Source organism: Lissotriton helveticus, chromosome 11, assembly GCF_964261635.1.
Source record: "Lissotriton helveticus chromosome 11, aLisHel1.1, whole genome shotgun sequence".
NCBI lineage: Eukaryota > Metazoa > Chordata > Amphibia > Caudata > Salamandridae > Lissotriton > Lissotriton helveticus.
In genome coordinates, this window is record NC_136072.1 from 579882161 (window position 1) to 579906275 (window position 24115).

The 24115-nt window shown below is 43.6% G+C and overlaps 1 protein-coding gene across 1 annotated transcript in view; it reads right to left on the bottom strand.

The window, feature by feature from the left end:
- Positions 1 to 11813: 11813 nt before the first annotated feature.
- LOC144790701 (kazal-type serine protease inhibitor domain-containing protein 1-like) overlaps positions 11814 to 24115 on the bottom strand; it is a 154345-nt gene continuing 142043 nt past the window's right edge. Inside the window, exon 4 of the mRNA XM_078665424.1 lies at positions 11814 to 12141. Within this exon, the coding sequence (XP_078521550.1) occupies positions 12068 to 12141 (74 nt within the window). The 3' untranslated portion in view covers positions 11814 to 12067. The remainder of the gene's footprint in view (positions 12142 to 24115) is intronic.

Sequence of the window (24115 nt, forward strand, 5' to 3'; positions counted from 1 at the left end):
CTAGGGTGCAGGCCTTCGTCTGTGCCAGTGTATCCAGATCCGACACAGGAGGCTCCGCAAATCACAAATAGCGTGCACGCTGCCCCCGGAGGGGCTCGGCCCGCCAGGGCCCTCCTACTTGCAATGCCCCCTACCCCGTAGAACACCTACAACTCCGCACACCCTGCACGCCGACACTACGCCGTGTCATCAGAGCCAAGATCACGTCACTCGTGAAGAGCAGAATGGAGGAAGTTATTCACCCGCAGGGCCAGGCTGTTGTGTATAGAGTTGCTGTGTGGATATAGGCTGTGTGCAGGGAAAGGCGCGTTCTGTTCACAGCTGCGCCACAACACACTACACCCCACGCGCCTGCTTCCCAAGGCAGGAGGGGGGTCTATAGGGCAAAAGCAAGGCAGGCCGTTGACTGACCTCCTGTTCGAGTACCAGGCGAACTCAATGAGGGCAATGCCACTATGTGGTAATGACCCGACTGCCTTCAGGGTCAGCAGCATTTCCACACGTGTGAGTTACACGGAGGAGTTTCCACGGTTTGCAGGCATCCGCAGATTTTAAACCTGAGACATTTCTGCGCACGACTAGGTCTTGCCGCGTTTTTTACAATAATGCAACACCACCTAATTCCAACTTAGCAGAACGGGCTAGATAGAAATGTAAACTCACGCGAAAAAAACATATTCACTGCATTTTTCAGTTACCTTACATACGTTCCGAGGACAGCGTATGGGTTACATTGCTCTTTATTATTTATGTCAAAAAATGCATAATGCTTTAATGAACATGCATTGGCAAAGCCAAGGCGCTTCACCTTGCGATACTTTTGGCGGTACAGTGCAACGTCGGGACACACTTTGCAGCCTCTTTAAAACATTTTTTTTGCTGAAACCTGCAGTTTATGCGTCAGATGATGGACTATGTGTCAAATGCGGTAAATCCATAATTATGCAACAAATGCCACGGCCGCAAAATTTAACACCTCCAATGGCCCTGCATAATAACATAATAGGCGATTACATTAGAGAACACGCATCTTCCATATAAATAACACTTTGAGAGCCACCCAAGGGTAGAAGAGATATCGACAGGGGCGTAACACAAGCCCCTGCACCCCCTGCTGCGCAGTGGCGGAAGGGGGACCACGCTCCAGTACTAACTGATTTAGACATCTCACCAGTAGGTCTAACAAATCCTCTTGGAGGTTCAACAACTCACTACTACCAGATGCCTCTTTTCCTGCTTCCTATACCACCTTTATTAAAGAATTGGTTTTACAGTTGAATTTTTATCTCCATTTTGACAAACTCCTCTTTCCTAAGCTTTTTAAATTAACCACTCACTTCACTGATTCATATTCCGCATTTGGATGCTTTGCAGAAACCCTTATCTGCTTAATTCCCAAGAAAGATTGTGACTTGACCCAATGCAAAAACTATAGACCCATCTCATTAATCAAAACAGATTATAAAAATATTTGACAAAGCCTTGACCCTTTTCTTACTCCCTATAGTGCCTGCCCTCATTGATGTTCATCAATCTGGCTTCGTAACTTACAGAAATATTTCAGATAATTATTGTACTTTCCTAAATATCATCAATAAAGCCCACAAGATAAACAATCACTTACCAGCACTATCTTTAGAAGCAGAGAAGGCTTATGATAGGGTCAATTGGAACTTTCTAATGATGGCTTTACAATGGCACGGCCTTGGTCCTAATTTTCTTCAACTCATATCCTTGTTAGACTCCTCGCCACATTCCTCAGTTACCAAAAATGTTATTCGTTCTTCCTACTTTCTTCTTAATAGAGGAACTAGACAGGGATTCACCTTGTCTCCCTTATTATTTGTATAGGGTTCAATTAGAAATACTCACATTAGGCTTACAGCATATTCAGATGATATTCTCTTATTTATGTCACATCAGAATAGCTCCCTTCCTTCTTCCTTTCATTAATTAAATATATACTCTGCCATATCGGGATACAGACTCAATGTAGGCAAAACAGAGGTACTGCCAGAGAAAAGAATAGTGTTCCAAAAATATCTTTGTCGGTGCAGGTCTTTACTGGAACTATTCCAAAATCAAATGTTTAGGTATATGGTATGAAAATACTCCCAAGGACACACAAAATTAACTCAGACATCTTGTCAGGTAAGCTCCTCTCTTTCTCTCAAATATGGTCTCCGCTGTATCTTTCCTGATGGGGTTAGCTAGACACTATTAAAAGGATGCTTTTCCCTATTATCAACTTCTTTCTTATAATGCTTCCTATGAAAATACCCAAGATTTTTACCGCTTACTTGATAAGATTCCCTCCCCGTTTCTTTGCCATGGCAAACCCCCTTGAATTTCTTTAACAAAAGTAAAACTTCCCAAGTAATTTTCTTAACTATCACAAGGCTTTTGGCATCAAGCAACAACATATTTACTTATCTACATCGCCTAACACTCCTCAAAAGTTATGGCTTTCTCTTAAACATGGTATCTTATCCCCCTTCTCTCACAAACACATTATTTTTTATGTCTAAGCCTCCAAACTTTTGGCTACCCAGCATTGTTTCTCACACCTGCATATTATTGAAACCTTACTTTGTTTCTACCCTCTACCCTGTTCATCAATTCCTCAGCAGCCCTATTTGGCACAATTTTTTACTTGAGAGCCTGGGTAGGTCTCTGTATTGGAAGTCATGGATGAACAAAGGTATCCTCCTTATTTCACAACTATATAAATCAGGTTCCCTTCTCCAAGATATAATTCACTTACAATCTCCCACCTCACATGCATTACCAGTATCACAAACGTTGTATCCTAGTTCAAAATACTCTCATACACAACTTTCCTCCTGAAACATCCCTTCCAGTTCATCTTCTCATCAGATTCCTACATCCATTCACCCCTAAGCAACCTGTATGTACAAACGTTTGAGAGCAGCAGATCCAGATAGGGCTAAAACATCTGTAGAAATACTATGGGAATCAGGTATTGGTTCCATTTGACCAATCTCTGTCTTTGGAAGGTATTTGGAACAAAATACACTTCACTGCTCGCTCGGCACTCTAACTCAAACACTATGGGGCCGATTCACAAAGGTAATCTGAAACAAAAGTCTAACTTTACCACTTTTAGTATTCACAGAGATCATTTACGAGTTGTTTCTTTACATCAGCAGTCGGACTGGAATCTCCACACCAGGCTGTACTCTCTACACCGGGGTCGTACTCTCTGGCTCGGGCCGTTCTCTCCGGCTCGGGCTGGATGAAGTGTTTGCTCCTTTGCATAATGGTACAATTTGCGCTCCTCTTAGTGTTGACTGTAGTGTTGACACTACAGTCAACACTGAGGGTAATGCAAATTCTGCACTGCGTGTACCATGATGCAAAGGAGCAAACTTTTCTGGGATATATTGTAGTGACTTGACACACTCTTTTCCATGCCCAAACTGTTTTTCATGACCTCCTCTACCATTTATCACACATTCCTAATGTTCCCTTTTGTAAACATTGTATTCTGGCCCATTGATTACACCCCATCCGGCCCGTGCCGGAGAGTACGGCCATGTGTGGAGAGAACGGCCCGGGTGTGGAGATTCCGTCCTGAATGCGGACATAAAGGTACAACTCGTAAATGATCTGTAAATACCGAAAGTCGTAAAGTTAGACTTTTGACTCAGATTACTTTTGTGAATCGGCCCCTATATTTTTTTGGCAACACACTTTTTACACTCCTGCTTGCTATTTCAAGCATAAACTTGCACAGCAAGAAATCTCCTGGCATTGCCACACCCACTCAAGTAAAGATTTTCACATGTTTTCTCCTGTTCAGCTCTGTCCACTTTTTGGGTTTTAACATAGATACTCATCACATCCATTATTCAGATTTACATACCTCTCTTACATGATTACCTTTTTGTGGGCAGTGCACACGATGCATGGGTTTCTCATAGAATGCTTTGGGAAACATGTTGGTCTCTTGATCTCCTTAGCTATCCTTGTTATCACTTCAAACTGGAAATCCACAGATAATATTACTCTTCAAGGTTGTTGGAACGTAGAATGTTATCACCATAGATGAGATAGCAACAAGCTTGATTCAGTACATCTATCTGTTAAGCATCATCAGCTTTGGTCACCACTCACTAATTTTGTGTCACTTATTGCTAATGAGACTGTTCCCCCCTCTTCAACGTAACTGTACACAATATACTTGAATGTCTATCTTTATAAATTTGTATATACTTATCATTGCACAATGTTCTATATATACTTTCAGTCTGCTTTGTCATTTGCATACTTGTACGATTACAACTTTATTTATAATCTCATTTATTTACCTCTGCTCCCTCCTAATCTCCTTTCTCTCCCTTTCTCTTTCTTTCTTTCTTTTATTTACAATTGTATTATATAATCTTACTTTGCTAATATTGTTAGAATTTGTGTACTTTCCCACTAGGATTTACATATGTTATATTCTTAGATTGTTAAGTCTAAACTTCACAGTTTATATTTGCAATGTTATCTTATGCATCACACTGTTGGCTCAATAAATAGCTTTACCTAAAATAAAAAAAATCTAAAAAGGCCATGACACCTACTGATTATATTGCACAGTAACCATTGATTGCTCCAGGACCCAGAAAGGGAATTGCAGTGACCTTTGTGAAATGTTGGTAGTAAACTTATAACTAACACTCCCCTACTTCCTAAAACACTCCCCTACTTTCTAATGAAATATTCAAGACAATCCAAATTGACTGATCATGAGGTTGACCATGAAGTGCTTGAACTTTGATCCCACATTTGAACAAAGACAAGATATCAATAGAACTGCTGCATAACTTGGAAAAGCAAGGCAAGACATAGCATTATTGCTAGGTCCTTCAAAGAAGTTGCAAAGATGAGTCTCTTGCTGCTTTGCACCCTTTGTACCATACAAGGATTTACATCATTTCTGGACAATCGTTTATAATTGAAACATTCTGGTCACCCCTACTGGACTGGGCAATGCTAATAGAGCCCTTTGAAGAACTCCCATCTTAAGATGGTACAGAATGCATGTCAATCACATATGCCTTTCAATAGAGCAACGATTGTTACTGTGGCGGTTCCTTGCTTGTGTGTGTCCCGTGGCTAGATGTTTGTTCCCCTAACAATACCAAGTATAGATACTTAGACTAACTTGCTTTCCTGCTCATCATCCCACTAACTCCTGGGGGCTGTTCTGATCAAAGGACTTTTGGGTAAGATTCTAACAGGGACACCTTCAGGGTTCCCAACAAGTTGCTACCGGAACATTTCCAAGTTTAGCATTTAGGTACCCCAAACAGTACAATTTTACAATGTCAGGAAAAAAAATCAAAGTTGTGGTTCAGGCTGAAAATGATTGCCAAACCTTTAGATTTTAGGAGCAGAATGTAACGCTGTGTGACTGAACGGCTAGGGTGGCCCACTTTGAAGGTGGGGAACTAGGTTCAAGTGTGGCAGGAGGCTCACACATCCTGTGATTCTGGGTAAATCACTTAATCTCCCAGTGCCTAAAAATGAACGTGTCCATCAGTAATGCAACTGGTGCTCATGCAAAGAGTTCTGATACCCTCGGGTCAAGTTTGTGCTATATAAAACTGCAAAAAAAAACACCCACTACAGCAACAAAATAAACCTGCCGTCACCGAGGCTAAACTGCACAAGCTGGCAGTCTTTACGGGAACAAAAGTTTTCCAGACTTGACCCCAGCCTCTGATCATCCTCATTCTCCATACATTCTAGTGAGAGGGCTCGACAAAGGAACAGGCAAGACACATCAAAAGTACTTCAAACCCACCACAGTATTCTGATACCCCAAAGTTACTGTGGTACTGCTAGGTACAGAAACAGACATATAAAAGGTAACTGTGTCCTTTTCTGAGAACAAAGGAGAACTGGCGTGAGCCTCTGCCCCTCTCCCAAACTTTGGGGCAGATTTACAACCCCCTTGCGACATCTTTACGACAATGGTGCGTCACTTCAGTTTCGCAGCGGCTTCGTAAACAATGCGCCACTATGTGACATATTTACAGCGTGATGCATGTAGGGAGATTCGTCACGTTGTAAAGCATTGCACTACATTATACCTGCATCAGGTATAATGTATGCAGGGTGGGCGTTCCGTCGCAAGGAAGCCTCGTAAAAGTGACGCAGTGAAATCTACAAGATTTCACGGAGTCATTTTTACGACCCCGCTGAGTCAAAACCTTACACCTGCGTCACACCTTAAACCTGCTTGTAGCAGGTGTAAGGAGTGACGCAGCACAGCAAGTATAGGCCGCCCCTGAGCAGTGCTGGAGTTGCATCACGCTTGCAACACGACTCCAGCACTGTGCCACCTTTACGCTGACAGATGCGTCACGCATCTGTCTATACTTGCGCCACGATGTGACGCATTGTAAATGCGGCACATCCATGGTGGCGCAAGGGTCTTTTTACGTCACACGAAATAACTGCCACATCCCTGCTAATATGCAGGGATGCGCCGGTTATTGTGACTCTTCCCCTTAGTTGTTATCTGATAGGTTGAAAGTGTCATGAGTCAGAGGAACCCATCAGAGATTCTCTCTCCAACGCCCTGCTGTGTACACCAAAATCAGTACACAAACATACTAGTTGGTATTTCACACTATATGGTTATTTTGTATTCACTACTATGTGACTTTGAACAAGTATAAGTATTGTCAACAGCTCAGGAATAGTTATTTTATTTAAAAGTATTTTATTGAAAATAAATTTACAGTATAGTACAATGCAGAGTCAAGAAAAATTGGCATTGTTACAAGCACTGCTTGGCTGTTGACTGCGGAGAGAGAAAAAGGAGAGAGGAGAGAAGGAAAGAAGAGGGGGGGGGGCTTAACGTTCCAGGTGGGCGTCTAGAGCTGCCCACATTCCCCCTCTGGCTGTGTGGTTTGCCGGGCGGTGGTTTGCGGTGATGTTGTCGGCTCGCCTCAGAAAGATTACCAAGTTGATCCATCGCTTGAAAGTGGCTTTGCCTGTGTTCTTCCAGTTTGCTAAGATAGTTTTGGCAGCTGCCGTGAGCAATAGGTCAACTAGGTCTCGATCCTCTTTGGAGTCGAGCTCAATGGCCGTGAATGCCGCTGCTAGGCCCGGGAGGCCCCGCTTTGTGTTACATCCCAACAGTGTGTCTATGAAGTCATAAACTTTGCTCCAGAATGTCTGAACCTTGGGACATTCGTATAGTATGTGGGATAGGTCTCCCTTGGCCTTAATACTTAGAGCGAAGGTTAAATAAGCCTCAACCATATTTTAAGACAGATCCCTAGCCGATCAATTTAGAAACTACCTAAGATATAGCCAGAAGTCTAATGGTTTGAATGTATACGTTTTTCTCAATAGGCCAAGCCCAAGTAGTGCCTCTCGTCTTGCCTTACTATGCCATCATGCCTGAAGTCGGAAATTATTATTTTAGCATCACCTCCAGCAACTATCCCATGCGGCTAAGCCTGCTTCCAATCGGTACCTTATATAATTCTCTTAGGAAAAGTGTTCTATGGAGTGAGGAGGGGTTGGCTCATGTTTGACTTTTATATAATTACACACAATATTAAATAATGCTGCTTGCTCAAAATATACACTGAAGGTTAGCATTACTTCTCTTCCTTCTTCCTACAAATCAGAAGGAGTCATTCCTCCTTGCAGCCACATATCAGCTGCCATGTTCATGGACAGTGCATACAACAAAGAATGGAAATTTTCCTTCTCTAGTTTGTTAGTGTGCGTTGCAAAACCATGGCAATCAAACACACATTTATTAGCTGCACCGTTCAAACAAATTAGCCTGCCTTCTATGCCCTACACTTGCACCTCACACAGTAGTGTTTAAAATGCAGAAACAGTGATCATGTAAGATGTTACCATACAGCCAGCCCTGAATTGCACTCATCAACAGGACGCTGCTCTAAAGCCCATGTTCCAGTTAGCTAAAGTGGTCATCAGCATACACCTATGAGAGCCTAGTGTGTTCAGCCCAAAAAGTCAGAAATACTGCAGAGACTTGCATTTGGGTAGCCCTGGACAGGGGTGCAAAATTGAAACATCACCAGGGGACATGTACATCCCCAAAAAGTTCCTACCATTTTATAAGGAAAAACAAAAGCTTTTCTGTTTAAACTTTGCATGTTGCCAAAATTCCACTTCGCTCATTGGGTTGCAATTAATCTCAGGCACTAATAATGACAAAAGACTCCTAGAAACCTAATGCTAGCTCTTTTTCATTGCATATCTAGCATGTAGTGCAACACAAAAATATGCATGGTCCATGTAACCAGCATGGTAATTTGCATCTGAGGTGCCTATTTAAAATCTGCTAAAGATGCTATTGATGTTGCAATGCCCCTGGCAGAGCATTCTTGAACTCGTCTTCGACAATCCACCAAAGTTAAGCTATGATCCTGAGAAATTCTAGTTAACACCTACTTACCAAGAGTTGAAGCTGAATGTTTTAATCTCGTCCAGTGTCTGTCAGAATTAACAAACTGGCTCCCCAACATCCTAGACTGGCACAACACAATAACAATGAATACAGTGACAATGGCACAGAAAAAAAGAAGGAAAAGCAAACTCTGCCAGAACAGGTGGGTACCTTTGGGACAAGCTCATTGACATGTATGACCATTAATCTGTCTAGAAAAGAGTCTACATGAGGGAACATGTCAACCAGGAAACCATCCCCCTCGACATAGACCCTCGATATGAGTCCACCCAATGAAATCCAAATCTGCAGGGGTCAGAATATATTCTGTACCATAAATAGCCACCAATTATGAGTTTATCCCCAACAATAGGGAATAACAGGCATATTTTCAAATAGTCTACCCAGAAAAAATCTAAAAAAGTCAGAAAAACCATTCCCGCCCAGACACCTGGAAGACACAAGCTTTCGTTAGGAGTGGTCCAGTGTTTGAGCTGATATTTATTGATCCAGATGAAAAACGACTCTGCCTGGGTCAGATTTCATTTTGTAGGATGAATAGCCCCCACTTATGAGTGTGTCCCCAATAGTGGGGAATAGCATGTACATTCTGGTACTTACTGCAAAATAAGCTTGTCCCAATAATTACTGGGCATTTTCCCCCAATAAATTTCAGCAGGTGTGACATACTGAAATGTATCCAGGGACCAGTATACAGGGGCAGTGGTGTTAGCTGCCAAACTGATAATGTGTGTACTGGAATTATCCTAGCAACTCGTAATAAGTGCCATGGTAGCTGAAAAGAAAAAGTCTTAAGTGATAGACTCAGATGGAGAAATGTGTCCCTCGTCATTATTGTCTTCTTCAATTCACTTTTACCTGTGCCTCTTCTTTTCCTTAGTCCCTTTCCTCTTTCTTTTCCATTTTGCTATTTTCCACTATTCCACCGGATCAGCCCACCCTCATTTAAGAGTAAACAATGACTAGGCCTCAGGCAGGCTCTGTATTCACAATATTTTTAGCACACGACCATTAAACTAACTTCAGATGGTGTCATTGAGGCTGGGCCTCTGGGTCCAGTGTCACTGCACTTGCTGCACCACGGATAACTTCAGCCTGTGGCCTCTAACAGTATACAAGATAGGCCATGGCCGTAGAAAGGTAGGACTATACACATTTTCTTGACCATATTTACCTTCCAATCTCTCAGCCATACTGTCAATGGGCTGTCACTGAAGCAGCTGATTCCAGGGTTTCGGATACAAGTCAAACACTATGCTGGACAATAACAGCCCTGAATCCCCATCGTACTCAATAGGTTTCCATAGCTCCGTGAAAGATGGAAGACAGACTGTAAATATTTGACTAGAGACATGAAGGCTTTCAGTCCATCACTGTATGTTTTCAGAGTATAATAACTGAATCGTGAACGAGTCCTTGAAGAAGGTGCAGAATAAAGAGGCACCGAAACGCTGCGTCGACACTTTTTCGTTCCCATGACAAATCTGTTTTTAACAAATTTATTGTATAAATGATGGTATAGTGATTTAATAGCAATCTTTTAAACATGATGTATGTTTTTGTTTGTGTTTGAAAATCTTATGATAAATTGGGCATCCTGTACATGTCGCTATTCATTCTAATTTGTTTTTATTCTGTTTTATAATAAATGATTGATCAATATTTTTATATACAACACCACTGTTTCATGTCATTGTTGATACTCTTAGGCACCATTTGCATCAAAGTGTAAATTTGGTAACTGATGTAACACTGCAACCCCTCACGCCGTTAGTTAATACCCCTATGAATAGTAAGAGATCTGATTCATAGTGAACCCAGGAGAAGGGACTCTGATTTTTGATTTTCAGTCCATGGGTCCTACCTCTCTGGATCAATCTCCAGAAAAATGAACCATTGGTACAGCGCCTCTGAGTCATTACCTTAGGTGTAAGAATCTAACACAAATCCATCCCTTCCCAGATGCCTGACTTGGCAAGCGACGGATGACTTAACTGTTAATTTAAATAAAACTCAAAGGCAAGATTTAAATTGTGGTTAAAGTGAAATAATAGAATAGGTACATTCTCATGATAAACATATTTAGGGGTCTATCGAGGAGTTAGAATGTAGGTGGCAACAGTGCTTGATTTGTAAAATAAAAAGTGCTGGTGAACAAATCTCTGCTCAAAAGACCTCAGCCAGCGCTATTAGAGGTCAACGCACTGAATAGCAAGGTTGCGTAGTCCTGAGTCCAGCTAATGCTTCTCTGATCCACTACGAGACACTCCCTGCCCCTTTATCTCACTCTTGCAGGCTCCTGCTTTCTCCCTTTGTGAAGGGTTATCCTCTTTCTGTTTCTCCTTCTTTCCCCTTTGTATGTTTTTCCCTCTTTTGCTCTAGGGAAATGTCTGATGAGGAGAAATAAGTGGCGATCCCTAAAAATGAGCACCGGTGGCCTCACCGGCAACCAGTGAATCAAATTAAGCACTTGGTGGCAAACATAATGGGCAAGATTACCTTTTTTGGGCCTGTCCATTGACAAGTCTTGTTTAAGATACTGTTTAGGCAGCAGAGTACCTATCACCAGAGGCGATTTCCCCTCTTAGACAAGTTAGGGTTGAGCTGTGAAGATCATTATGCACTATTGACTATGTCCATTGTCCAATCAGACGTAAAACAGGTATGAGCCATAAACTAGCATGAATATATTAGAGTAACCAACCTTCTATCAAGAGGACGATCATAATTCTCAAATTTGAACCTTGGTAGCTCTCTTTCGTATAATGGGGACATATCGGGAACATATTCTGAATATTTTTCACAATATTCTTGGATATTTCCAACCTTCAACTGTACAGATTCCAACTAGGGCACATTAGTTTAATTATTTGCATTGATAGATGAGATGTGTCAGAGTGTGAGCAATACAACCAGAATACCTGAGTTCCTCACCAGGCGCCCCCTATTGACACAATTGTATAATCCTGCAAAAGTATGGGAATATGTATGTGGTGTTGGTACACAGTGAACAGAGCCAAAAGGCAGTGGAGTGATGTCAAGGATCAAGGGCAAAGGCGCATTCAGAGAGTGGTTCTAAGCAGGGGTAGGTTAGATTTAGTGTTATTTTAAGAGATGAGTCTTCATCTCTTTCCTCAATTGAAGAAGAGATGCGGTCATCCGGATCGATTTACAGATGTCATTTCAGATCCTAGTGCGTAGATGCAGGCCTTTTGCCTCAGACCTTTTTTCTTGGACTTCTTGGAGTGAGTAAAGTCCCTATTTTACCCTTGTGCCACAATTTCTAAAACAGCCAAAAACCTGAAGAATTTATAAACAGCATTTCACTAGTCATAGATGTTTTAAACATTTTTATTATTAGGTTGCATTGTGAACATCAATATACCTTCCATTCATTTAGCTCTCATTGTTATTAAAGTACTCCGAATGTAATGTTTAGAATAGAATGTGTTTAATTCACGTTTAAGTTGAACGCAATAGACCAGGCATCAAGGAGCCACAGATGGCTCTGGAACATTCTGGATCATTATGGGATGGGAAGATGGATTTGCCCTGGTGAGTAGAGATCGCTGAGTCCCCAAATATCCATCATCAGTAGTAATCCTCGTACTCCTCTGTCTCTGACGAGAGATCCTCATTGGTGTGAGCAGAAAGATTGTCTGCATCTGCAGATGAGAAGTGAGCAAAAAATTAGAAAGACACAGTTGACCACAAAGACATAGAGATAGGGACTGAATAAAAGAACAGGTGAGACACAGTGACAAAGAGACACTGAAAGACTTAAAAGAGAGACTGCCATTGCACAAGGTCTCTGTTCAGCCCAATGCCTTTCAATCCAGCACTTCAGTTACATGCTTTCAGGAATTTGTAAAAAACAAAAACCGAGAACCCCCTCTCCCCTCCCCCCGTAAATGGCTAGGAAGTCTAGGACTGTCGTATATTCCATTGTATAAATGATTGCATTCACATTTACAGCAAGGAAAGTGTTCCTAAACAACCACATGTCCAGGGGTTTTCCTTTCATTGTCTCCCTGAGAACCTTCTTCCTCTCTGAGCACCCGGATCAAGGCTCTTACAAATTCTATTGGCTGCCCAGCCTTCCACTTTGCTCTCAGAGTAGATGAAAAATATCTGGAAGATTCTGTCTGGTATGTCATTTATTCAATATAATTTTTTCATCATGAAAGTCATGGTATGGGTGTTTACACTTCAGAAAAAGTAGAATAAGTAGAAAAGAATTAGCGACAAAATGTTATGACTCTCTCTAAAAAGTTAACTGAAGACCCTTTACTACTTTTTGCCATTAGACCCAGCCATTTTTTAGTAGGACTTCTTAGTGCAGCTGTCTTCAACGCCTATTACCAAAGCTTAATAATATATTTGGAGTGGACTTTGTGGGCTTTGGCTCCACCCAGAGGAAAACACTCTTTAACCCTATACTACTGGCTGTTTGGTGTATCATTCCACCTTCTACAGAGTGCCTGCATTCAGGGGTGGCTCCTCCATCTGGGCGGAGGAGCATTGCCCCACTGCTTTCTCGCAGTGCGAGAAGCAGAAACATAAAATCAAGGAGTGGCTAACCCAATGTTGTGGGCACTGACTGTTTGGTCGGCCCCAGGGCTGACCAAACCCGTCATGCACACTCTCCCGTTTTCTCCATATAGGCTAAATGCAGCCTGCATGGAGAAAACGGCCACCCCATAGACGCATGTGCGGTCGGCGTCTCACCCAATCACAACGCTGCCATTGCAGCATTGTGATTGGCTTTGGGGAGGGGAGGAAGGCTGCCTGCGGCTACTTCCTACCAGGATGACGCGACGTGGGCCCCGAAGACAGAAGGTAAGGTTTTTTAATCTTTTTTAATTTAAAATTACCCCCCCCCCCCCGCACGACCCCCGCCTCTCCACCCGCAAGTGATGCCGGCCCGACTGCCTGCATTGCAATGCATGAGGAAATATTTTACATCTTAACAGTACACCAAATCATCATACATTCTGAGTATTTGGATGTATTGTATGGTATGGTCGTGCGATCTTACTATGTAATACACTAGCAGAAACTGTCTTGGCTCCAGTCTGGCTCATATGTAAAACCATTAGTTCAACCCTAGGTACCTTTGGCTTCGAGCTGCTAGGCTCAAACAAAGGAACTAATGTAAAGCATTTAGAAGCACACAACAACGAGATAGGAAAGTCACACAACATAAAGGAAATTCGGCACCAATTTATAAAAATAGATTATACTTTTATTAAATTTTAGAGACCAAATTAAGCAAAATACACCAGAGGGTTCTTGAGATAGAGATTTTTAAAGAAAACATAAATCTCATTTCAACCACAAACAAGCATTAACAACCGTAAAGTTTGTAAACTTTTGAAGTTTGAACGATTTGTGTTCGACTACTCTGGCTTGAATGAGCTGACCAAATCTGGCTGGGAGAAAATCAGGAGGGTGGGGGTGGTACTAATGAGTATTTGGAGAGTTACCTGCCCACCAAAGTGTTCCCCAGTACACATCTGAACTTTACAGCCCGACTGGCATAGACTTCAATCGAGTGGTCCTAATGCTGACAATGCAAGAAGTTGGAGGATGCTCAAGATGCTCTGGGTACTGTGCAGTCCTCCGAGATGTTCTTGTGGCTATTACTCAGTCTACGGATGGGGTGGGGCAACTTTAACCACAAGACACTCTCTGCGAGATGGAAGTAAACAGATGTCAGCTAGATTACCTGCCAAGGAGGACACGGAAGAACTGGGCACTTAGCTGCATCATAGGTCAAACAAAACCCTTTCATGTGGCAAATGATGGGCGTCTGCATGGGTAAGGTGGGCATCTGAGAGTATTCAAGAACCATGGAAAATAAAGAGCATCAAATTAGTTAATATATATTCCTCCTATCATGACGCTTAGCTGAAGTGGGGAAGCAAAATGTCCACTATTCATTTCATAGCTACAGATGCAGCACACCCATGTAACGAGGGTAATCTGGGTGTTGGGTTGCATGTACTTAGCCCCAAAATTCTGCTACAGCCTGAAGGGAGGAAGTGTACTTAGGCAGGAGTTAGAAGACACAAACGTGGGTGTGCTCCACCACCTGCTCCTTAGATGCCGAGAAATTCATTAGGGTCACTTTCAGCAAGTGCCATTTTAGCCAACATCATTAAGCCTCCTGTGACTTGTAGTTCCACTTTATAACTCTCAGTATGCTCTCTGTATGCTCATCCTCATAACACTGGGTCAGTATACAGCCAGCGGCGGCCCGCACAGGTAAACCCGGTGGGCGGTGAGGCGTGAGCAGGGGGAAATCGTCAGAGGACAGAATAGGTATAATTAAATAAATATGTAACACCTATTCCGTCGTCTGTCGGCTTCCCGCCCTGCCACGCCCTGCCCGGCCCCACGTCAATTACCTGTACCGGCTGCCGCTATCTACAGCTAAAATGAACGGAAGGAAGGCTATTTTTAAGCAGCCTTTAGGAGAGGTTGTTGAATCATCTTAATGAAAGACAGTGATTACCGCTGGTCTAGCATGCTGGCATAGATGTCCTGATGCTGCCAAATGCTGCACTATTGTCAGTTACTACTTGTACACTTCTATGAAAAGGAGCCCCCAAGTTGCCCAGCTCCTTGTGTGAGTAGCAGATCAAGTCCAAGTTCTTCATTTGAATTCTGTACTTGTACCGATTTTTATTCAATTATAAATGTAGTACTCAAGGGGCCATATTACTTACAGTGGCCAGGGGTGCAACAGGTTTGTGTCCATTTTTGCGTGCACCCCGCCCCTTGGGCAATGTAGTGTTACAGAAGGGACCGCAGACACATGTGCGCCCCCTTATGTAATACATATAGCAACAGCTCATATATAGCAACAACTCTATCTTAACCCCTTCGACGCTTACGCCTCTCGTACGCTCATGACTAGCTGAGCTCGTCATGTAACGCGGACTTCCGCAAAAGTCAGCGCACAGCGGGAAAACCGCTAGCGCGCAAGGTGTTAAGTTGGTGTTCCCTCATTTGCATGGGGTTTGGCCCCATGCATATGAAGGAAGTACTTTGTCTCAGCACCTGTGACATATTATATATTATACATTATGGACACATGCATAGATGCACATAGGCCATCAGGAGACTGAAGGACTGGACTATTTAAGGCCCAGCGGTGCCAGGGAACAACACCTAAAACCTTCGTGGGATACCTGTTCTGGCGCACTAAAGACAGAGACACGGGAGACTTCCTTCGGCGTCATAGATCAGCGTTTATTACTGCAGGGAGGCAAAAGTCACAAGAAGTACAACAGCGTGTAGGTTCTGAGAGTCTGCTTCGAATTGTATATGTGGGTCACTCTCTTTTATACAAGATTTTGCCATTGCACAACATATGAACAAAACGTTACAACTCAGTTCCCACAGTAAAAAACAAAGGGTCGCTTTCATGTTTTCAGAACCCCGGAACATAATTACAGTAACATCGCTGGTTCCCAACTGTAAAAGCACATTATCCTGCTGCTAGGCGCATCCCACTCTAGTTGTAAAAAAGACAAGAGTAAGAGACAAGAACAGCTGCAAGGAAGTCAGACAGCGGTAGAGGAAAGAGTGTGAGGGTAATATCGGAAGCATGATCACAGGATCAAAAGGATTTGAGCCGAGCGCATGCAAGGCTGAAACAATAGACCGGCTCGGCAAGATTACCCTCGAGCGGAGCCATCTGCCTTTGCAGTGTCATTCCCCCGGTCATAAAAGACGCATGAAAGGAATATGCATCTTCCGTAAGGCTTAGGAACTAAAAGGTCACGATGCGGACAGTTGCCTGTTCGCTGGCTACGTGAGGGCAAGAAACAAAATGGATGCCGTATCTAAAATGGAACCCAAGGGTTCAGATGTAGAAACACGTAAATAAGGCGAACCATGCCAGGTAGTGTAGCGAAAACGCGTACACTTACTGAACTCGTCATTTACGGTTCATAGATACCTTACTTGCCCATATTCGTTCATGCCCAGAACACCGTAACGATTCTCACGGAACCTCAGACGCTCCTTTTGCCCTCATGTAGGCAAGAACTAGTCGAAGTCAGAGTCAATCTCGATATTCATCAGATCATTCAGATGTTGCTGGAACATTATTCTATCCATTAATGCCTCTTTGGTAACAGATGGCCTTCTTATACACGTTGTAGCACATAGGCCACATAAGGCAGGACCACACTGCACACAAAGACAACATGTGAATAGAAACGTCACAACAACCCCTATAATCATCAGAATCTTCCAACCCCAAGTCGATATCAGACCCCAAAACCATCCTAGAAGCGTCCAATCTCCCTCGTCCACGTGTATGGACTCTGAGATTTTATGCAACTTGGAGATGGCTTGATAAACCGTTGGAGCGTTATCAGGTATGAAAATGCAGCAGCTCGAATGGATGACCTTACACACACCACCTCTATCTGCTAGTACAATGTCTAGAACCATACGGTTCTGTAACGTCATAAGCCTATCCGCTTGAAGCTCTGCTGTCAGGTTACCAAGGGCACTCGCAGTTATATTAGCAGTTGCTTCTACCACACGAGTTAACTGTCTCAGATTCCTGCTATTGACCATAGGGCCCCAAAACGGTAGGAAACCCTTAAAGAAGTCTCCTGCTTCTTGACCGGCAGTATCTTCTTTACTAATGACACCTCTCACAACTCTGGTTTTGTGGTAGTCTGAGGCAACAGTGAAAGTCGGAGGCAAGAGATTTGCGATATAGCAGGTACCCGAGAAGTCATGAGGTAACCATGTATATGCTCGATCATAACATACAAAATAGGTACCCTTGGCAGTTAGGAAGACAGGGGAAGAGAGCATTGGTAGAACGTAAGTATCAACACAAGCACTCCTCCCGAGCTGGGCTCTCGGATTTCGGCCACGACCTTGCAGGCAAAAGTGGCCTAGGTGAGGTACGATCCAAATTGGAGATGAGCTTTTGAGCTGCCTATCACCCACTGATACACTATACTCAGCCTCACTAAGGTATTTATAGGCTTGCACCTCCTCCTCTGGGATAAGCGATGCGTCAAAAATATCTCTATCTAAATCAGCAATAGCTATCGCCAGAGACTTGTGGTACGGGCCAAGACCAAAGCTTGCTGAGCGTGGCTCTCGATGGGGGTAGGAATCTAGTGCACTACGGAACATAGTTTGGAATGCTCGAGCTGACCCTTGGGGGCTGTACGGAAGAACCAAATATGGAATACCCCTATCCATGGTATGTGGCATTAGCCCGCACACCCAACAATTGGTAATATTTACCACCAACTGATGCTGATGGAGAAGTTGAACGAAGGAATTGTTTCTAAATTCCGCACGTCTGACTTGTTCATGTTGGGGTAGTAGGTGAAAAGAATGTGGAGAAGCAGTAGTGATGAAACTTAGATCATGAGAAGGAGGAGTAGGTAAAGTAGAAGGCAATAATGATTGGAAACCAAAATACACTCCACCCACTAGCAGCATAGATACAGTTAGGGACAACATGAAAACCTGTAGCAAAAAACATTTTGTACGAAACACCTTATGTAATGCAGATCTTTGCGCTGACATCTTTTCCATATTCGACAGCTTAGAGAACTCCATCCTCTAACGACCGTCCGCAACGTTCTTGACGCACTTCGTTCTGAGTAGCGATTGTCAATTCCCAGGAGTTCCCAGAAATCGACAAAAGAAATCGACCTAGTGTCAATAACTGCTAAACAGAAAGAAGTACCCGCGCGGCCCTACGGCTAACCCAGATGATAGGTTTTAATCAGTTGAACAACCAATTTCATTTACGTCTCCTAGCTGTACTGGAAAAAGATACATATATAATAAAAATGTCCACAATATTCAAGGCAAATGTGAGGGGATAATGTGTAATCAAAAAAATAATAAAAGTAATTTATTAGTCTTTGTTGCGTGGACGAAGAAAGTATCGGCTTCTTCCAGGGCGAGTCTGCTCTTCAAACAGTGGATTGGATGGCAAAAGAGTGTTCGATTGTTCAGGCAATTGTTCAAAACTTGAATTCTCCAATGCTGATGGTAATGATATTGTTTGAGAGGAATCAACAGGTGTGTCGGAAAAAACTGAAGTGTTCCCTATGGGCTGAGCTTCACTAAACAGTGCGAAGCGCTGAGGGACGTCGGTTTCAGACGAGGCAAGTCCTTTCCTCATCCATGTATCTGCTGGCAAAGGAAGCGGAACCTTCTTGGTGTGGGTGGCATGCACCCAGTGTTTCCTTCCTTCTAGCCGAACCGCCGTCCTCGTTGCCAGCAACACCTGGAAGGGTCCCACGAATCTCGGCTCAAGATTCCGTTTTCGTCCGAAATTTCTGGTGAGGACCCAGTCTCCTGGTTGGAGCCGATGACCAGGACCCTCTGTTTGTGACGGTAGAGCCTCAAAGACCTGTTGATGAATCAAACTCAATTTAGCGGTCAGATCATAAAGATAGTCGATCAACATTGGATATTCAATTCTGTCAAATTCTTTAGGCCTTGGAACTCCCCAAATGTTCGCAGGACGGCCGAACACAATCTCATATGGGCTAAGCCCTACTCGAGAGTGTACAGTCGCCCTGGTCGATAAGAGAGCTAGAGGCAAAGCGTCAGGCCATGATAAACCAGTTGTTGCCTGAATTTTAGCAAGTTTTAGTTTCAGGGTGCCATTGTATCCTTCCACCAAACCCGCTGACTGAGGATGATTAGCGCTATGAAATTTTTGGACTATGCCTAGGCCACGACACACACTCTTCATCACACTTCCCACAAACTCACTTCCGTTGTCTGACCATACAATCCGAGGCATGCCGTACCTGGGGAAATACTCTTTGAGCAGAATTTTAGCTGTGGATAGGGCAGTATTATCTTTAAGAGGGTAGGCCTCAATCCATCTGGAGAACGCACAAACCACAACCAAAACATACTTTAAATTATTGCATCTCTCCATGTGGATGAAGTCCAATTGGATAACTTCGAAAGGACATGTAGGAGGGGCAAAATGACCAGGTGGAGTGGAGGTGCCCTTACCAGGATTGTACATCAAACACACCATACAATTCTTATCCACTCTTTCCGCACACTTAGTAATCCCATCATTCTTCCATACAGGAGACAACAACTTGCATATGCCCTTCGAGCTAATATGTGCTGTGCCATGGGCCATTGTAACAACAGCAAGCACATATGCATCCGGTAACATCCATCTCTGTTTTTCTGACAAATCAACCCAACATCCATCCTCGTCTAACTTTCCCGTGTTTTCTTTCCACTTAGTCTTTTCCATCTCAGTGGCCTCGTTCTGTATCTCCTTCACACTCTCAACTGTGTCCTCACTAATACTAGTTTCTGCAGGCCATCTCACTGAACTCATAACATACATTCGATTTATCAGATCTTTAGCTGTCTCCTTAGCAGTCTCGTCTGCAAACGCATTACCACGACCAACATCATCTGTCACTTTCCGATGCGCACTACATTTAATTATGGCCACCTGTTTAGGCAATGTAAGTGCATCTAAAAGGTCATTCACAAGCTGTCCATGCTGAATCTTGGTGCCATGCGACGTCAAGAATCCTCTTTCTCTCCACAATCGCCCAAAACTATGTGCCACACCAAAAGCATACTGGCTGTCTGTAAACACATTCACCCGTTTTCCTCTGGACAACACACACGCTCTCGTCAAGGCGATCAATTCAGCTGCCTGGGCCGAATTCTGATTTAATCTCGTAGATTCCACAACCGTTCTTAACGTCACTACAGCATACGCAGTCGTCACATCACCATTTGGTAACTTAAAACAGGAACCGTCAACATACAAAGTACCATCGGGATCTACCAATGGAGTATCTTTTAGGTCAATACGACCCTTCGTCTCTTCTTCGGTTCTCAGATAGCAGTCATGTGGTGCTACATCACTTGACTCTGTGTTGACCGGCAACAATGTTGCTGGATTCAACACATTACACCGTTTTATCCGTATGTGACTTGCCAGTAACGTCAACTCATACCCAGACAACCTTGCGCTCGTCAAATGTTGAGTTTTCGTTCGGTTCAAGAGAGTATCGACTGCATGCGGAACCATCACCGTGAGCATATTATCCATGACCAGACCTGCGGACTGTCGAATAGATGCCGCAGCTGCCGCTGTTGCTCTTAAACAACTCGGCAAAGCTCTAGCTACTGGGTCTAAGGTCGAAGAAAAATATGCGCATGGACGCTGTTTGTCGCCAAATTGTTGTGCCAGAACACTCAACGCACAACCATCCTTCTCGTGAACGTATAGTGTAAACGGCTTACTGTAATCAGGAGTACCTAACACAGGAGCCGAACACAACGCATCACGTAATTCAGAGAAACTTTTCTGACACTTTTCAGTCCATGGCAAAGGAGTCGGAACATCCTTGCACGTGAGAGCTAACAATGGTTTTGCCAATAATGAAAAATTCGGAATCCATTGCCTGCAGTATGACGTAATACCTAAAAAGGCACGTACATCTCTCTGAGTTTTTGGCACAGTCATTCGGGTAATTGCTGCAATTCTCTCTGGGGTCAACCTTCTCCCTTCTTTTGACAATAAGTGACCTAAGTAGGTTACTTCTTGACAACAATATTGCAGCTTAGAAGGTGACACCTTGTGATGCAAGTCACATAAATGCCGCAACAACGATACTGTAGCAGTTCAACAAATATCTTCGGTATCAGCAGCTACCAACAGGTCGTCAACATACTGAATCAAAGCTGCGCCTGCCGGTAATACAAATGAATCAAGTTGACTTTTAAGGGCTTGACTGTAGATCGACGGACTCTCACAATAGCCCTGTGGTGCGCGTTTCAGTCTAAAGCTGCGACCACCTAATGAGAATCCAAATAGGTCTCTGCTTTCCTCAGCGATCGGGATACTAAAGAAAGCATTCTTTAGATCGATCACCGTGAACCAGGAGGCAGAAGCTGGAATCAGAGTTAACAAGGCCGTGATATCAGGGACCACGGGAAACTGTGGGATCACGATTTTATTCACTTCTCTCAAATCGATTATGAAACGGTACACAGGAGGTTTAGATGGATCAGTTCGTTTTAAAATTGGTAGCACAGGACTATTACACATATTTCTTCGAGTTTCTTCAATGACATCCTTGTTGATCAGGTCGTGAACGATCGCTAATAGCGCCCGTTCACCCTCAATGGAGATACGATACTGTGGTATACGTGGCAATCGCACATTTGGTTTCAGCTTGATCACATAAGGTGGGATGTCTAATAGACCCACATCATTGGGACCTATGGCCCACAGAGATGCAGGAAGGGAGCTCAATTCCGGTGGGAATTTATCGATCGACAAGTACATAGGAGAGATTACTCTCCGACCTAATGTAAGCTCCACTCCTTCAGGAGAGCAATACAAAGTCGCATATAACCGTTTTAACAAATCTAAGCCCAAAAGATTCTCACCACAACCAGTAGATAGAATCAACTGAGCCTCTAGCTCACGAAGGCCAATCGTAAGGGGCAAAGGGCTAGAGACAGGATTGCTAACAGGGGCGCCAGAGAATCCAACGGAAATGTTCGTCAAGTCAGACAAAGGTGCGCCAGGGAGTTTCGAATGCATGATGGAACTTTTCGTCGCACCAGTGTCTAACAGAAAAGGCTCAACTACGCCAGATGTAGCAACTGCGACGTAAGGCCCATTCTGATCAACCGGAACTGATACTACTCCCTCTCTTTGTCGGTGGCTGTCCTAGTAACGGTCGTTTGCAACAGTCTCATGTTCAACGTAATAGTCGTCCGTATAATACTGTGCTGATTTATCGGACCTCACATTTCGCTGGTCAAAACAATTATTCGCATCTGATGAAACATGAGAGCGCTCATTCTGGTTTTGAGGGATACCCCGACCTCTACCGCGTGGTGTTTGTTGAGGCCCGCCACGACCCCCTCGTGCCGATACACCATTAAGACGATCACATAAAGCTGGACAATCATATTTTATATGTCCTTCTCTTCTACAATATGCACATTGATTATACCCAAGCATAGATCTAAAGTCAGAGGAGTCAGAACGTGACTGCATTCTAGAGGATTGCGATTGTGGTCTATATTGCTGTTGCGAATCATTATTGTGATTTGGACGCGGAGAATACGCTTGCTGCAACAAAACCTTCGTTTTGAGCTCCTTCGTTTTCTTATCTGCACGATCACTTTCTTCCTTTTCCCTATTCTCATAATATTGAGCCGTCGCTAATATCTATGCAGTGGTTGAAACAGCCCATGCACTTTCTGAATTTTTTAATTTGTTGCATAGTTCAGGCAATAAATTCAATACAAATTTATCAACAAACAACCGTTGGCCTCCCTCTGTGCCCATATCCTGACCACTATGATCGACAAATGCCTCTTCGAATCTAGTAAAGAAATCGGAGACACTCTCGTCCTTCTTTTGCTTACAAGCTGCTAATTTATCCCAGTTTACCCTCATCGCCGGTATAAGCGTTTTCATGAGCGTAATTATTTTCTGTGGCAGATCCGTAATTAATTGCTCAGGCTTAGCCCCACCAACTTGTCGACCATCAGCCGCTATTAATGCAGCCCAGTCACCGCCTAACTCATTCGCATGATTTTCTTGGCGAATTTTCGCCCAAACTGGTTGTGGTACAACATTACCGAACAGCATGTCGATGTCGGCAAGGTTCATAATAGTAGCATCCACCAATTGGGCCAACTCCTTATAGTAACCCGCCGGATTCTTGCGCGGATCAGGCAACGATTGTTTGACCTGCAAGACTTCTGATCGCTTCCATGGGAGGTGTATCCAAACTCTTTGGAAATGTGGAAGAACCGGAGGAGCAGCATTACCGGGCATCCATACTGGCGGAACCTCTCTCATAGGATACTGACCAGGAGTCGCTTTCCAAGTTTCTAAGTCGTCATCAAACGACACTCGAGAAGGCACTGTGGATCTATGGGCTAACAATCGCTCTAAGGCACGTCGTACATCTCCACCTACGATCATACCGTTCGAAAATTGACTCTGAAGTTCAATCATATCGGGGGGCACGTTATCTAAGTCGTCATTATACCATTGTTCCCTCAAAAAGTTACACATTTCTTCGAACACAAATCTCTGTGTAGGCTCATTAAACTGAGAAAACGTGTTGAAAACCATGCGTGGAGGGTAGTTAGCAGGATGTCTTATCCACCTACGAGCCATATTCGCTAATGTTGCACTCTCCCTTCCACCAGGGATTTGACTTCGTCTCTGGGAAGTTTCGGAAACGCTGGATGGTAGTATTGATCCGGATAATGGGGAATAGAGTGTAGCAACAGTATTAGGGATACGGGTACGAACAGGAGGAGAAGAAGGAAAAAGAACAGGAGCGACAATATTAGAAGTGAACGTAGGAACAGCAGAAGCAGGCAAGACAGTCGGGGTAACAGAGACTAGAGCTTGAGGAGGCACAGGCAAAGGAACAGTAGGAATAGAAACAGGTGGTGCGACAAACGTAGGACCAACAATGGGCTGACCAGCAGCCGCCGGAACAACAGGAGGGACAACAGGAGGAACAACAGGAGGAACTACAGGCGGAACTACAGGAGGTACTACAGGGGCTGTAGCACCCTGTGCATAAGGAGGTGGCG